The sequence below is a fragment of the Lutjanus erythropterus genome, chromosome 9 (assembly GCF_056507025.1).
Source record: "Lutjanus erythropterus isolate fLutEry1 chromosome 9, fLutEry1.hap2, whole genome shotgun sequence".
Taxonomy (NCBI): Eukaryota; Metazoa; Chordata; class Actinopteri; order Lutjaniformes; family Lutjanidae; genus Lutjanus; species Lutjanus erythropterus.
The window spans coordinates 14,710,763-14,727,800 of NC_139325.1; the positions used below are offsets into that span (position 1 = coordinate 14,710,763).

The 17,038-nt window shown below is 40.3% G+C and overlaps 1 protein-coding gene across 1 annotated transcript in view; it reads left to right on the plus strand.

Annotated features, from left to right (window-relative positions):
* LOC146321193 (CUB and sushi domain-containing protein 3-like) overlaps positions 1–17,038 on the plus strand; it is a 184,720-nt gene that overhangs the window by 94,022 nt on the left and 73,660 nt on the right. The window contains exons 35-42 of the mRNA XM_084726245.1: positions 1,651–1,720; positions 3,554–3,670; positions 4,911–5,120; positions 6,086–6,274; positions 7,342–7,519; positions 11,678–11,823; positions 12,355–12,435; positions 13,373–13,486. Coding sequence (XP_084582371.1) covers positions 1,651–1,720; positions 3,554–3,670; positions 4,911–5,120; positions 6,086–6,274; positions 7,342–7,519; positions 11,678–11,823; positions 12,355–12,435; positions 13,373–13,486 — 1,105 coding nt within the window. The remainder of the gene's footprint in view (positions 1–1,650; positions 1,721–3,553; positions 3,671–4,910; positions 5,121–6,085; positions 6,275–7,341; positions 7,520–11,677; positions 11,824–12,354; positions 12,436–13,372; positions 13,487–17,038) is intronic.

Genomic DNA, 17,038 nt, shown 5'->3' on the forward strand with positions numbered 1-17,038 from the left:
GCAATGGATTGTGTTAACAGTCGCCTCACTAATCCCACACCGATTTTTTTTTTTTTTTTTTTTCCCCGGCTCGGGCATTCACTTCTTTTCACATTCTCTCCGGACTAACCAGCAACTTCTTACACACATCTTCAGGCTGAGTGTCTGAACGCCAGAAATAGACCAGAGGCCATGGTAGAAACAAGAGCACAAGAATGGCTTAGTTCAGGTGTTGGTGTGTGTAGGTGTGTGATACAACTCTGCATACACACACATGCTTTGGTAGATGTCTGTTTTCATGTTTGGCATCAGTCCGTGTGCAAGCTGGAGAATGTACATGTATATGTGTATGTATGTATGTATGTATGTATGTATGTATGTATGTATGTATGTATGTATGTATGTATGTATGTATGTGTTAGGGATGAAATGATTACCGGTTTCAAGATAAACCAGGTAAAATTCCTGCTAATTAGTTTTTAGTCAAATTCCACTCATCATTAAAACCTTGTTTGATTACTGAGCATTGAGAAGCATATGGCAATTAATAGGAGTGTTACATTTCTCTAAATCCACAATTCAATTTAACTTTCTTTCTTTTTAGGGTCATGATTTGATGTTTGATGTAAACACTTTTTTTTAGCACAGATATTTATGTCATTGTTTGATGAAGAGTCTTGATTTAAAAAGATCAGTTATTTTGGTTTATGCCTTGACACTTGTCATTTACATTTTCAAGTTCTACTTTAAAAAGACAGACAAGTGCAGCTGCAGGCTATCAGTAAGCTACACTGTGTCGTCTTTGAAGTGTTGTTTTGTTTTTTTCATCAGACAAATGCAAATAGATGTGGAGAGAAAAACAGAGTGAGAATCATCAATCGTGCTTTTGATTTTGATTTTTCAATTTAGCTCATTTTGATCAATTTTTCAATATAGAATTGAAATCATGACACCTCCGGTAAATATTGTCCCGCATCAACCGAAGTTAGAAATAGTCTCCCAGTATGCAAGGTGATGCTGATGTTGTCAGTGAAAACACTGACACCACAAATAACATGATGCAATTTCAAATCATTGAGTTGTTCAATATGTAACCTGGGTAAATTAAATCAGATTGCATATCAGTCCTTTTCATATAGTTGTGATATGAAATTTTTTCATATCATCCATCTTTAGTATGTATTTATTTTACATTTACTTTTGCATTTTGATAGAAGGAAACTTCTAGGCTGCACTAAATTTTGCATGTATTAAAGCAACAATGCAATGAATATTTGAAAGAGGTTTGACCTGTAATATCCATCACTTTCAAGTTGTTTTGCATCTCACAGAAAACAAATCTAGAAGCAGGATGTTTGACTTTTCTTGTTCTCTCAGGCTGTAGCACATCTCTCTGTAGTCAGACCCCAGGTGGTACTCCTGCTGCCCAACTAGCAGCAAGGGGTCCCTCTCCTAGTCTTGATACCATCAAATATTTACGCACAAGGCCTCGAGAAGAGGATTTTGAGAAATCCAAAAATCTGACTGTTAAACTAATTCCAAAGATCCACAGGACAGAGATAAAAATCTGCTGCTCGCACCTGTCGGTTTGATCTCTTGGTGTTGCTTTTCTTCATTGCACAGTACTTTGGAGGCGTTGAATATATTGTTTTTGTCTGTTTTCCTGAACAGGGTAATGCATATATTACCTGCATGCCTGGTCCCGTCAGAAGGTGGAATTACCCCGTACCTCTGTGTTTAGGTAATGTATTATTTTCTAGTCATTGCCAGCATGCAGGGTTTCAATGAGGTGATAACAACAACAAAACCATATTTGTTGCATCAAACATAGAGTCAGTCTCTTTCTTTTGTCAGTTGCCATTCACCTTTTCTGATTGACTTCTTCCATGTTTATCTTTTCTTTTGTTATCTTCTTTCTTATACCAGTACTTACTCATACACAGCCACACAATAGAGCAGTGGCCTCACAGAAGACTTGTTATTGTATTAGGGAAAGCAATAATTTCATTGGAGGACCAGGGGAGGGGATGATGGGTGGGCGTGGAGGGCTTGGAGGATGGGATTTATGAATTTTTCTGCTTTCCCCTTTAGTTTAAAATCAATGAGGCTTACCACTATCTCAGTGTGGCGTTTGATTTCTGATACCCCTGATGAGAGTCTCTAGTCTGCCCTGACACTTCCTCTGATGTTGATTGCCACAGTGATAGATTTCAGAGATTGCAAAGGAAGCGTTCCACTTTCCTTTCCACTTTAAGCACCTCACTGTTCTGTTGCCCCCAATTACACATGCACGCAAACACACTCATGCACACGTTAGAGTGAACACACCCTCATAGCGAACGTAAACAGACAAAAATGCTCAACGCACTCACAGCGCTCCTCATGTAAATGTGCTGTCCCTGTGGTGTTCACAGTTCACTGCAGACATAAATCCCAGCTTTACTGTTGACAGGCCTGTTCTTGGACGTGTGTGTTCGCTCGTTAACTCAACTCCTCGCTCGTTTACAGTACACACGCTCGCCCTAACACCCCGGGATCTGTATTCACTTTGTTGCTGATAAACTCACATCAAAGTGGTTGCATGCCCCTGCACAAACAGTGTAACATCCTCATAAGTGCCTCTCTTCTCCACTTCTTCTCTTTCATTCCACATGCAAACAGGTCAAGCAGGTTTCCCCCACCAGCTGCACAATTAAACCCATGATATTTTTGTCTCATTCTGGCCTTGGTTGGTAGTCCCCAAAGACATGGCAGCAACACCCACTGGGATTCTAACCATTTGCCACATAAATTGGCCTGTTGGGGTTGGGATGGGGAAAAAGAGGAACGATTTAACGACAAGTTAACATGGATGCCTCTGGTGGTTGCTTTCGCATTACACCTGGGTGTTTATGTAAGACTAGGATATGTGCCACAGGAGAGGGGGATGAGTGTAACCTTCACAGCAAGCTGATGTGTTCTCTTAGCGCGCAGTCAAAGAAGAGACGTGGGGTGTTGCAGAGGGAGGGCGAAGTAATCACCGCCACCGCTGAGCAAAACTGTGGTGCTGTATTGAATATTGACTCCCTCATTTATTTTAATTTAAAGCACCACCAAACAAGGAATGTGCCAGAGTGTGTTATCTTTCCACGGATGCCCTTATGGAGTATTATCCACACAGTCGAGCAGAGATATACATGCACAAGTCACAGACATGCTCAAACACAGAGGCATAAGCGCCCCCCCACCCCCACCCCAATCCTAAGCTCATAAAGCCCACTCACAGCACTTCATCTTCTCTCTCACCCACAAAAACCGCCCCTCTTTTACAGTCTGCATACAAACACACGAGAGCATATGAAACACATGATTATGAGCACACGTGGCAAACACATAAACAGCACTGCTACTCTTCCTCCTTTCTGTGTACATACTCAATAATTATGCGTGTACAATAACCAATTCATACACAAAGACACAATGCTCTTTGCCCTCCCTCTGTATTCAGCCCCTAGTTGTTGTTTTTCTTTGTTTTCCCATTGAGCCGTTCTGAGGAGAAGTGACATGTTCTTTCTCCTTGGTTGGTCTCCCTCAGCTCAGTGTGGCGGCTCTATGACAGACTTCAGCGGCGTCATCCTCAGCCCAGGCTTCCCAGGGAATTACCAGAGCAGCCTGGACTGCAGCTGGAGAGTTCAACTCCCCATCGGCTTCGGTCTGTTGTCCCCCTCTGTCTTTCCTTTCTTCTCCTCCTCCTCTTGTCTCTTGTTTCTTTTTTGTTCTGCTCTGCTCTGATGTTGTCTCTGCTGCTTTCCTCTGCAATTTTCTGTTTATTCCTCTCCTCTCCTGTCCTCTCCTCCCCTCCTTCTAAGTTATGCTTATTGCATTAAAAAAAGAGCCTTATAGTTTTATGCATGCTTTAATGTATATGTTCACCCTAAAATCAAAAGTACATATTTTTCTCCTCTCCAGTAGTGCTATTTATATAGATCATTGTGGTTGTTGCCAAGTTTTAGAGATGTCTGTCTTCTCTCTAATATAATGGAACTAGATTGCACTTTGCTTGATGCTTAAAGTGCCAAAAAAAAAATTGAAAACCACAACATCAATGTCACTTTCCAGAACACTTGATCTTGTTACTCAAGATAATCCACAGACCTTGTTGTGAGCAGTTTCATATAGGAACTACTTTGTTTCTACTGAACAACACATGCCATCCATATCACAGCACAGAAGGGAGTGTGCATCTACTCATCATCGAGAGGCTTGAAATCATGACAGTGCAGGATATAAACATTAATGGCATCCTCCTCGTCCATCAATAGAAACTCGGCATCTCTCATGAAAACAGTGTAGAACACGGGTCTCAAATTAAAATCGGCCTGGGAGAAGCAACATTCAAGTACTACAAAAAAAATGCGCAATATTTCAGAAAATTTACTTTTTATTTCAATTGATAACATATTTTAATCATACTTAACAGAAAATGCAGTGCAATGACACAGCAGTTTTGGCGCAATTTTTTTGGTCAGCTCTGCATTTGACACAAGCTCAGCAACTCTTGTGTCGCTTCAACGTCATCATTAATACCCCTGATGAAATCAGCTAGCTGAGCATTGCCAGTTTTTGCCTGTGCTTTCGTCAAGATCCAAATTGTGATTTTATTTCAATTGTATGTGACGGGTTTTGTAATTTGGTATAAAACAACAACAAAATAATTATGCAGGCCAGATTGTATTAGATATTTGACATGTCTCAGGCTGGAGGGAGAGGGAGCTGGTATCCAATCTGGATGGATAAATCGCACTACAAGCCAGAGGAAATGTATCTGTTTTTGATTTTGGGGTGAGCTGTTTCTTTAACATTGAGTTTGAAGTAGCGTCCTACTACAGCTCTTTAAAGGATTATAGACGCTCACTTTTCTTCTACATTAAATGTTTCTTTCTGCTTTCTAGGGATCCATCTGCAGTTCCTGAACTTCTCCACAGAGCCTGTCCATGACTATCTGGAGGTGCGCAGTGGGAGCCTTGAGACAGGAACAGTGATTGATCGGTTCAGTGGCCCTGTGGTGCCAAACTCCCTCTTTAGCACCACCCACGAGACCACTCTCTTCTTCCACAGCGACTACTCCCAGAACAAGCCGGGCTTCCACATTGTCTACCAGGGTGAGGAGCAAAGATTGATTCTTATGGAAGAGTTAAAAATGGGGTGTTAAAGTAGCAGCTGAAAAAGTGGTAGAAGACTGAAGAATTGCTAATAGAATACTTAAATCCAGACCAGGGACAGCGATTAGCTTTCACGCTTTCACTGAGGTTGTTGAAGATTACAAAAGGTTAAAGAATAAAGAAAACAAAATCAATGCTGACCTCCGCTGAGATGTTCAATAGCACATAACTTTGAATAATAGTAGTGTTGACTACGTCAGTGAGGGATTTTGTGCATTAAAGCCAATGTAGAAAAGAAGTATTAGTGACAGACTAACAGCAATACTTTGAATTGGAACCATGTCAAAATGTTCAATGTTTAATGAAGCAAGGAAAATGACCAGATTTAGATTTTTTTTTCAGTTTATCAAGGTTAAGAAAGGGCTTTAGCCTCAATAGGAAAGAAGGATATATTCAACCAGTAAAAGAGCAGTGAAAGAGCTCACAACTCAGGCTCTGGTTCTTAAAAGGACATAACAACCTTTGGCCTTATTAGAAAAGTCAAACAGTCAACTGAAAACCATTTTATCTGTGTTCAAAATTAAATGATGCTTTAAGATTATACCAGTGACTACACACAATATGAAAACGTACTATTTCTATAGCTACATGACATGTAGCTATAGAAATGTATTTATTTATTGCATGAAAACATTGTGTATGATTATATTCATACATTCATAATTTGTAAGTTAACCTCATGCAACTTAGCAATGAACATGTTGCATCCTGCAAGTCATTCTGCGGTAGCATCACGTCTCCACACCTATCACTATAAGCCAATTAATTTAGATCAATGAGAATTTAGTTCAGAGGAATTTAGTGTTTTAGCCATCAAAAAAATGTATAGTGATAACATGTTGTTATTTGATTCATGCAGTTTGTGTTTTATAAACCTCCTCTTCTGTGTGTTTTTTTTCCCCCAGCATATGAGCTGCAGAGGTGTCCGGACCCACGACCGTTTCGTAATGGCATTGTGATTGGTCAGGACTACAGTGTTGGGATGACCATTTCCTTTGAGTGCCTCCCGGGTTACACTCTGCTTGGAGAGCCATCTCTCACATGTCTGCATGGAGTCAGCAGAAACTGGAATCACCCCATACCTCGCTGCGAAGGTGACTGGCTACTGCCTTTTGTAAAGACAACGGGTGTTTTCCTGCCTGTGTTGTTCATGTGCAGCAAAAAATGTGGGAAAAAAAAACATCACTGAATCCTCTTACTATTGCTCCACCAAGACCAAAATATTCCCTCCAAATAGCCTACATTTACAGTATGCATCCTCTTTGGTATTTTATGCCACTTTTCCCCCCAAACTCAATGGGAAAATATAGAAATAAATGTGTGCTAACAAATCTTTGAGAAAGTCACGCATTCTACTTTCTGAGAAGCTGACTAAAGTGAAGACGGAGATGCTTTTCCATCATCATTACCCAGTAAAAATAAGCTCTTTGAAGTTATTTTGAATAGAGGAATATAGGTTTTTCAGCCTGCTTGTAGTCCTGTCCTTTATTCCAACACATTAAAGCATCTAACTCGCTTTTACCGCCAACGTAGAACCACTTTACTGAACTATAAACTGATAGAGCCCATTATAATGATATATGGAGCATTTGCAAGTCTTTATTACAAAGCTGATTACGCCCGTCTTTGTTGTAAATCTCAAGGAGACTCCTCAGATGTTGCTCAGGTATGATAAATTATGACTTTCCCCTCATCAGTTAAGTAAAGCAGTGACATACGTTTCAAGTCAACAGCAGAGTTTGGTGTTCGTTGGAGAAAGTGGTAAATAGTTTTGTTTTGCTCCATAGACACCGTATTGTCCCTGTCGAGTTTACGGTCCTTTCTTTGATCCTGAGGGCAGCGCTTCGGCTTTGACTCCCAGTTCAAAGTCAAATTTTAACACATTCTCTCTGAAGAGGTATGACGGGGGAGTTTTAGTGTCTGAACCGCTCAGTGTCATCAAGTTCACGGGAGCCAGTAACCATCCCCTGCAGTTGTATCTAACAGGTGCACCCTTCCCTCAGTATCTCAGTGATAACCCAATAACACGCAGTTCTGGTTTGTTTTATCAACAGTTAGTAGCGACGCCGCCATAAAAGCAACTTTTATGACTTGAGGTAAATCAAAGACCGGCTTTCTATTTTTATCCAGCCCCCCTTCTTACTTTCTTCCCTCCTTCCAGCTCTCTGTGGTGGGAATATAACATCCATGAATGGCACAATTTACTCTCCTGGACACCCAGCTGAGTATCCACACTTCCAGGACTGCATGTGGACTGTCAGAGTCCCTCCTGGGTATGGCATCTACATCAATTTCTCTGTTATCAATACAGAGCCAATCTACGACTACATCACTGTGTGGTAAGTTCTCATTCTCTCACAGTATGACATTATTCATCAATCATCAGCTTATGGCACATATTAAACACATGCTGTCTTCTGTATACAGAGCTGCAGTTATATCAGCAATTAACGGGAAGCAGTCATTCACAATTAATAGTGATGATGGTTTAAGCTTTGCAAATCAGAGACACAGACTTTAAAGAAAAAGACTAACCGGTGAGCCACATAACATATCCTTGTTAAAATTTCTACCAAGTGTGCGTCATATACAGTGCATTGCTAATGCAGCAGCTCCCAAAAGGTTTGACAACTGAAGTTTTTAACTTTACTCAAGAAGAAACTGAGGAGTGTATGTTTTTAAGAGTAATATTCTGTGCTGGGGCAGGTATTTCAATGTCTCATTGCAAAAGCTGCACACAATGGAGTTAGAAGTTGACAAAATGTTAGGGCCATGGGCCAGTTAGACAAGTTTTACTCACAGCTTTTGATATGACATCCGTATTAGATGAGCCAACAACCAAATTTCAGATATGTTGACCTTTATCTGGACATTTGTGGATTCATTTTTCTTTGCCTGACAACTTTCCAGACAGTCCCCTGCTAAAACAAAATAGATTGTAGTACGTGATGAAATCCAAAGAAGTGAAGTTAAGTCTGAGTCACAGTGTGTCCCTTTCCCACTGCTCACTATACTTGTGGTGGATGTGAAACTCCAGCTCTCCAGTGACTGTTACATAAAAAAGACAAAAATGTGTACAAGCACAAAACATCATCTCTGAGTGGATGTTTGTTAGGGTGTAAAAACTTTTGACAGATAATTGTACAGCAGTAAACAGTTTTACACTACCTGCTTGTTATCACTCCAACAGCTGTCTCTGTCTTCCTTCCTCTACCTTTCTGTAGCTTCTCTCTAGTATAGTAAGCCTCAGGCAGTCATGGAGCTGTCCTCATGGGTGACAGAGGACGGAAATGCCTTCTAGCGTCTGGGGCTACCATTCATAGTATGGGAGGAGGGAGCTACTGGCACGACTGTTTCCAAATGAAATAGCGCATAAACAATCTGTCCCCTGATGGTAACATTTCATTTCTCTGCCTGACTGCCGTCTCCCATTCTGCTGATCACTCTGAAATGAAACTGTAATAAGACTTTTTTTTAATATATAAGACATTAAAGGTACACACACATAACAATAAAATCATTTAGTGTACATCATTCAGGTGAATAGGCCTGGAGCTACCTGAAAGTGCCAGTAATGAAATACTTTTCTCTTGTACGGAAATAGCATTTATATATAATAAAAGAATGCTGTCTCCTTGCATTAATCTTTCTTTTTATCCTCAGACGTAGTGCCATGTGGTTCCCCCCAGATTCTACAACCAAAAATTGCTATCCAACTTATTTGGGCTACTTATTTCAGATACAGATGATGGCAATATTCTTAACAAGGATTTGACAGTTCTCCCCTGCTCTCATTAGCAGAGGTGCTTCTGTGTTCTGTGCAGTCAGCAGCTAATGCATGCTTCATAAATGGCTTGACTGCAAAGGACAAGTTCTATTATCACCCCACAGCCATCCGCTCATCTATCTATTTATCTCAAGGTCGAGGATAGCTCTGCACAATTAATTGAAATATTATCGAAATTGCAGTATGACCAAGTGCAATATCCAAATCGCAGAGGCTGCAGTGTTTCGCTAAACTTAAAATGTGTGACAAAACAGCATTATAATGAAGTACTAACGGGCTGCAGAGATGCCCTGCCCTCCAAATCTTGTTCCCCAGATAATTGTGAATCATATCCTAATCGCAGTATCTGTCAAATTAGTTACAAGATGATTTTTTTTTACCACATTGTACAGCCCTCATCAGGGATATAGAGAAATATTCATGGTAAATGTAGTTTTATGATGCAATAGGTATACCTTGTGTTATTGTATATTTGCTGAATAATTCAACAATTTATATATAGAGTATAACAACCACATTATCACATGTATGCAACATCTTATAATTCCAATATAGACTTTTTTCAAAGCAACCATATTAATATGAAATAGCAGGATAAGTGCTGAGCCCTCCCAGTGAGCCAATATGCACAATATCAGCACCCTGACTCTGTTTGACCTGAATATGACAGAACCTTAATTAGTATCATTGTTAACATTCGTGTTTACCCTTCTTTTTCATATCAGAATGGCTCCTGTGAAAAAGGTCTGTTGCCATTGATTAGTCATGCCTATTGAAATCTAACATTGCCCTCAATAACCCCACAGAGCTAAAGATAATAATGGACTGTATGCAGTTTATTTGATTTCATTTATCTTTTTCTTGATCTATTTTATTTTAATGCGATGTACTTTATTTATGTAACTGTTGTCATCATTGTAATTGTGTTTAGGCAACACACGTCAAATGGCATGCCAATAATGCCTATTGAAAAATTTAATTGAATTTAATGGGCTTAGCTACCTCAGTATAAACGGTATAGAAAATCTCTACAGGTTGCCAAATCTCAGTCATGTCACTGGATGCATTTTATCCTATTGGACAACCTTACATCTATTTGTCATTCCATTTCCAGACACTTTTTTCCTTCAAGCTCCACCTGGGGGACCCTGAGGTTCATCCAGCCTCGCTGGAATATATAAGCATGTCCTGGGTCTGCCCCCAGGTCTCCTCCCAGTTGTCTGTGCTTGATGTAGCTCCACTGGAAGGCTCTCCAGAGTCATCCTAATTAAATGTCTGAACTACCTCAATGGGCTCTTTTCAGGAGCAGCAGTCGAGCAGAGAGTCTACCCTGAGCTCCTCCCACACACACACACACACACACACACACACACACACACACACACACGTATGTGTGTGTGTGTGTGTGTGTACATATATATATATATATATATATATAATATACACATATATATAAAATGCTCCAACAGCTGAGCTACCAGGCCACCACCAAATATCTAGCTTTTCACTGTGACCCCAACCTACACAGGCAGTTAATTTCAGCTCTTGCTATCTGTAAATTGAGAACTTCACCTTCAGACATTTCAGTACTATGCCCATTGTCAGTTTCACTTTATATCGTACACTAATCTGGAACAAGGCCTATCGATACTTAAACTCTTAAATTAGGGGATGTAGCCCCAACTGCCAAATGTGGACGTTGTCCAAGATATCTGTCACATACGAAGGGCTGTCAACATTCTGGGCCTTCAGCATCTCATTCACCGTTGGCAACATGCCAGTGGAGGATTGGCTGCCGTGGCCTCTTATCTTTTCTAGTTGCCTGAAGCAGTTGGTTGACTTTTTTTTTTTTTTTCATCACTGGAAACATATTACTGTTGCCACATTTTGTGCCATGACCTTTAATGTAGATCAAGTTTGATTTTTCAGTGTGGACATCATTGAACTGGAAATAAACTACCATGTAGTGTAGCTGTAGTAATGTAGATATAGGAATGGTACTCCCATGGACATATCCACCCCTCAGAGACATCAGCCAACTCTCTCTACCCTCTGTTAAGGGTGAAGATCAAAGAGGTCATTACGATTCAATTAAATTCTGATTCCCAGGGCTACAGTTCCTTATATGTCATGTTATTCAGTTAAGAGCTTTAGGATTTGTGATAACCATCCATACATTTTCTAAATGCGTTTATCCCTCCAGGGTCACGGGGGCTGAAGCCTAGTGATAACCATACACTCATTATGCATGTGCACATACAGAATATTAACAGCCTCAACTAAATTTAAAGAAATGTTTTGCAAGGGAAAAAAAGCACAAAAGCTGTGGATTTTGCACATTTGTCAGAATTTTGTACCATTGATTTTTTTTTTCCACCACAAACTATTCCCCATCAACATGGCTAGAGGGGGCAAAAGTTTCTATACTATACTGCTTCATCAGTTAACATATACTCAACCTTTCCTTTGACACTATTGATTAATGTGAAACTTTTTTCTTAGATCGTCAGAATGACTGCTGGGTCCACAAGACTGCTTGAGGATACCCAGACATGCTCTTTGATCCCAGCAAGTTATTACTGGTGTTTACTCATAAATCATTTGCTCTCTTTCTGTCTTCGCTCCTCCTCCCTTCACTCTTTCAATCCTGCCCACCCCCCACAACACCAACTCTTCTGTGTCTCTGTATCTCTATATCTCACTGTATCAGGGATGGACCCGACCAGGCCTCGCCTCAAATTGGACAATTCAGTGGCAACTCCATGCAGGAGGGTGTGTCCACCACCGCCAATCAAGTCCTCATCAAATTCCACAGCGACTTCAGCACAAGTGGCTTCTTTGTGCTGCATTATTTCGGTAACCTCCCCTTTGATAGCTGCTAAGTAAAGACACTGCTGTAATGACCCTTACTTATTTGATCTTCAGTTCTCCACAATGCTGGGACCTTGCTGTAGTAACAAGGATTGAAGAATAACAGAGTGATATTGTCACAGTGGTTCTATATTGGAACGGCTTTAATTTTCCCTCTTTTATGAGTTATTATTTGGCCTTTCTCATTTTGCTACGTGGTATTGCTTCCAGTTCCATGTGATGATAAATGATGAATGCCCTCTTATGCCTATTTTTCTTCTGCACTATTAAAACGCCCCTTTGAAAAGAAGCTGATTAATAATAAAATGTCCTCCATCTCAGCTAAATTAGTGATTGTTTTTTGATGATCATGAACAGTGATAGGTGGCAATTTATGATCTAATCAAGTTTTGGTATGACAGGAGCGTAAAGAATGTGCTGCCGTTGCAAATAAAATGCACGCACACTCTCTCTTTCTCTCACTTGAGTGCGCACATACACTGTTGCAGATTTCACTGTTTGTCCTCTCCCCAACAGCATACCAGCTGAGAACGTGTCAGCCACCCCCTCCTGTTGCCAATGCCACAATCCTAACCGATGATGACGAGTTTGAAATAGGTTTGTCTTATTTTATTTTGCTTGTTTACTGGTCGGGGACAATGCATAATAAAATAAATTTGCACCAGACATAAGATAATTTGCTTGGACAGCCCTGGGCAGAGGAAAAAATAGGAATGGACGTATCAGCTGGTTTAAGCCATTAATTCATTCATTCATTCCCCTGCAAGTTTAATCCTTTATTTGATGTTTATATTTTTGCCATTAGTTAGTTTTATTACCCGTTTTTGTGTGAATTTATTAATACATCTGTTTCATTTCACAAATGAAACAGCTTGTTCTGTAGTTCAGATTCATTCAAACACATTTTTCTTTAATACTGCCAGTGGACAGATGTCTTGCAATGTGCTCTTTGTCTCCCTCTGTCTCTTTCTTTCTTGCTCTTTGCACTTTCTTCTTATATTTCCATATCCCTTTTGAGTTTTTTCATCTGTTTGTGCTTCATGCAATACAGCAAGATATTAGTTTGAGGGCATGGCTAATTAGCTCTCAATATAAGCTGTTTGTATTTTCAGTGTTCAGATGTGAATCAGAAAGGGAAATTGTGTGGCTAGTGGCTGCCTCATTTTGCATCTTTGAAATTGAATGTGATTTTGATTTTGTGTGAGCATGCATGTGCACGCGTGTGCTTGTGTGCATGTTTGTGGCTCTGTAATGTAATGAAGTGCCTTCACTACTTCAACTAGCTAAGGGGATGTCAATCTTCATTAGGAAATGTGTTGTTGATTACTGTTTCAAGTGCTCGTACTGAGAAGGCTTTTATTAACATAGCTCGCTCTCTCTCTCTCTCTCTGTGTGTGTGTGTGTGTGCGTGCATGCGTGTGTGTGTTTGTTCATGGTTGGGTGGGTGGATGAATGGATGGATATGTTTTGTATGTCTGCTCCTGGCCCGTGTGTATGTGTGTCTGTATGATTGCGGGTATAAATGACCTCACAGGGGACATTATTCGGTACTCGTGCCTGCCAGGCTTCACCTTGGTGGGCAGTGAGATTCTGACATGTCGACTTGGAGAGCGGCTACAAATGGATGGACCCCCACCAGTCTGTCAAGGTTGGTTTTATTCACTGTTTGAGTCTGTGAGTATGTTTTCATGTTTTTGTGTAGCTTCATGAATGACTCTGCAATTGTATTTTTGTCAGCTCCAGCTCATATCATAAGTGATAGAAACATGACACCCGGGTGGGTATGCCCCTTTTTGGTGGAGGCAATGAGGGTTGTCACCTCCGTGGGTAACTACTGCAACTCTTTTGCTTCGTAACTTGATTTGCTTTGACTCTGTGCTTTAGCCTAGCACAGCAGAGTTATCACTAGCAAGGAGGCGTGTATGACTGCGCAAAATCAAGAAATGTTGGGTTTTCATCAGCAGTAATACAACTCCTATCAGCTGAAAATTTACATGACACAGTAGAATAAAGCAGATACCTGAAAGTACAAACAGCTAAGAGAAACTTAACTTCAAACCACAGAGATTTAGGCAGAAGCTACAAAAGTACTGAGAGCTGAGATCTGTCTCTGCTTTCCAGCAAAGACAAGCTGAGTCTTGGCTTTCCAGCGCACATTTTAAAAAATAGAGAGGCAAACTTGTATACTGGTACTGCAACAAAGGTCAGTCGGCTATTTTTAGTGGGTTTAGTCACAGAAACAAAGCTGCGTTTATGCACTAGTTTTAGTGTTAAAACAGTATCAGTATTCCTGTTAGTGTGCTTGTGTGTGCACATGCACACACATTTGTGTGTACGTGTATTCATGTTCAGTTATGTGTGCCTTTTATGTGTGAGCTTGATGCCACTCTGCCAAGGTTGGGTGCAGTCAGCAGCTCCACTGTTGATGCATCATTTAACAGACTGGCAGCAGGGCCCCTTCTAGCAGGCTCCTGGTGGCAAACAGCATCTCTGTTCTAATTCATCAAGCTTCACAGAGTCGGAATACTACTGACCCAATATCATAGAGCTGCGCTCCCCCAGAACCAACACTTGACTGTGAGGGATCAGTGTGAAAAAGATAACACATCAGCAGGTTTCATCGACAAGTGTGTTTGTGCAATGTAACAAGGTAGACAGAGGCCAGTCATAGCTAGGATTCTTTCACAGAAAGAGATGGGAGCTTATATTTTACCCCTTAATCCCTGCTCAAATGGCCCCATGGGTTTGATTGATGTAAATGTCTTCCTAGCCATGTTTATTCAGAAGGTGGATTTTCAAACAAGAGGCAAAGGAAAAGAAATGTCTCTGTTATTTGCATCAGAGATTTTGTTTAGACCCAAAAACAGATGCCATCAGCCTGGCTGTCGTGCCAATGCATCTCTGCTGCAGACATCAGAGCGCTCTGAAACCTTCTATTCCCAGTGGATAGGCGTCTTTTGAAGTGCCCTGAAGTCCTTTGTCTACAAGTCTTGAGTTGATGAGAATTTCTGTCTTTTTATTTCTAGAAACTATGAGTAATCGCATTGGGCGTGCGATCAAGGCATGACAGATACGAGACAAACCCAGAGCCTGCATTCATAAAGCATCTTAGAATAGGACTAGTGATTTGGAACCTATTTGCTCATCCCTGGCTGTTATTATTTGATGTCTGACTTGATACCTTGGTTCTTCCCCTGTAGCGTCTTTGCAGCAGACATTGTTTTGCACTTACAAGTAAGAATTTGGCTTATTCAATTTTAGCATATAGAAAGAGCCACAAGTAAAAGTAACAAAGGCCAAGTGGCCCAGGTTATGGAAGCTACTCATATTCTTATACTTTATTCATAAAGGCTGCATGCAGCATGCAAGTGAATAGGTCTATTAGTGTATGCACAAAGGTCAAAGAGACCCAAATCAGGCAACTACAGGGCCCACCTTTACTTGTGCTGCATTGGGCCTACCTAGCATTTTTCAAAATTAATAATTTAGAAGTGCACAAGGGCTATGAAGTCCTGCAGCATTTTATTTGCTTGTTAGACTATGCAGAGTAAAGAGAAACAGGAAACAGAGGAGATAAAAGCTTCATTTCATACTGCGTCATACCTGTGTCGCATACAAATGTACAATCATATTAAGCCTGACATCAACTGAAATACAGTGAAATGCTTTCCAATGCTTTATTTCATAGTTTTTTTTATAAGTGACCAGTTTTGTGGATCAGCAGCAATAGGATTAATTTGGAATAATTTTATCTGCTTTTTTGTGCCAAGTGAGGGCAGTCATTCACTTGAGAGTACTGGAAGATATTTCCAGCTCTCTTGTTATGTTGGTCTTGCCAGCTCACCTTCTCATGTGTTACTGACTACACTGAGCTCTGCCAAGACCGACTAGTTCACATACTGTACTTGAAATATTTTCACAGGCTTTAATACAAATGACTAACTTAACCTGCCAAATCCAGATGGGCAAAGCATGTTGAAACTATTCTGGTGGAACACAACATTGTTTTCTTCGGTTAATTTCTTGTGCAAGGCAATCACTCATACACCAGAGTTTGAAATGTTTTAAACTACTTTGGAATTGGACAGCGCAGACTCTCATACATCATAGTAAATTGTGTTGTGTACTGACAGGACAATAGGTGCTCTTTGTCAGGCTATGCTAAAAGGAGAAGTAAGCAAATGAAATATTTTCTATAAAAACATATGACTACGTGAGAAGAGACTACATCTAATAAAGAGGTTGTTCTTCTTAAAATTATTCCAAAAATGAGCAGTAAAATCACAGTGAATCAAATACTGTATGTGATATGTGTATTTGAAGTGTGCAACAAAATGTGTCAAATGATTAAACATCAAACATATCTCTGTCGAACTCCTACTTAAAAACCTGCCGAGAGCATTAAATTGTCATACTTAGGACTATTTTAGGACGTCTGGATTTGTAATTCGTTGTTTGACATTTTCACGGATCACCTCATTATTGTAGTCAAGAATTCATTACATTTCCTGGTCCTGGATATGCTACGTCCTTGTGCCACCACTAGCAGGAAACTAATTGCTCTCCTTGGGACATGTAAAGTTGAACTTAATTTGAGTTGACCTGCTATTCACAGCCAAGAGACTGCTACAGTAAGCTTGTAAAACGGGACATTTCCTGTCGGCAGCTTGCCGATAGTGCAGGAAAAAGCATTCTCCTGTGTTCCCCCGATTCTGCTTTTGTTTGCTGTCAACCCTTCTGTTAATTGTCATTTTATGCTGCTAAGATAACACTGAAATGTCCTTGCGTGGCTGTGCAATTTCACCCCCAGATACCCCTAGTTTTTAAGATATTTCCCCAGGCACTGTCTTTATGAAAGCCCATGAGGAAGGTTATGCAGTAGCTTTGATCAAGGATAGAGCTGCAATTGAGTTGACTGCTGTGTTTGCTTGGTAAACCATCTGCCATATTGAGCTTGAGTCTAACCCATTAAATGTTGTCATATTGATCTTCACATTCCTATTGATTTTCATGTGTCTGGCAGAGAATCTAATGAACGAATTTCTGCTCTACCTTTATCTTCACTATTGTATGTGAACTTTATCATATGATGTCTCTGTAGCCAACAATATGTCACAGTCTTTGTCCTGATATTGTCATTCCATACACACAGTGCGGCAAGTAAAATAATAAACGGCAGTTTTGCACACGTCTTGCCGTT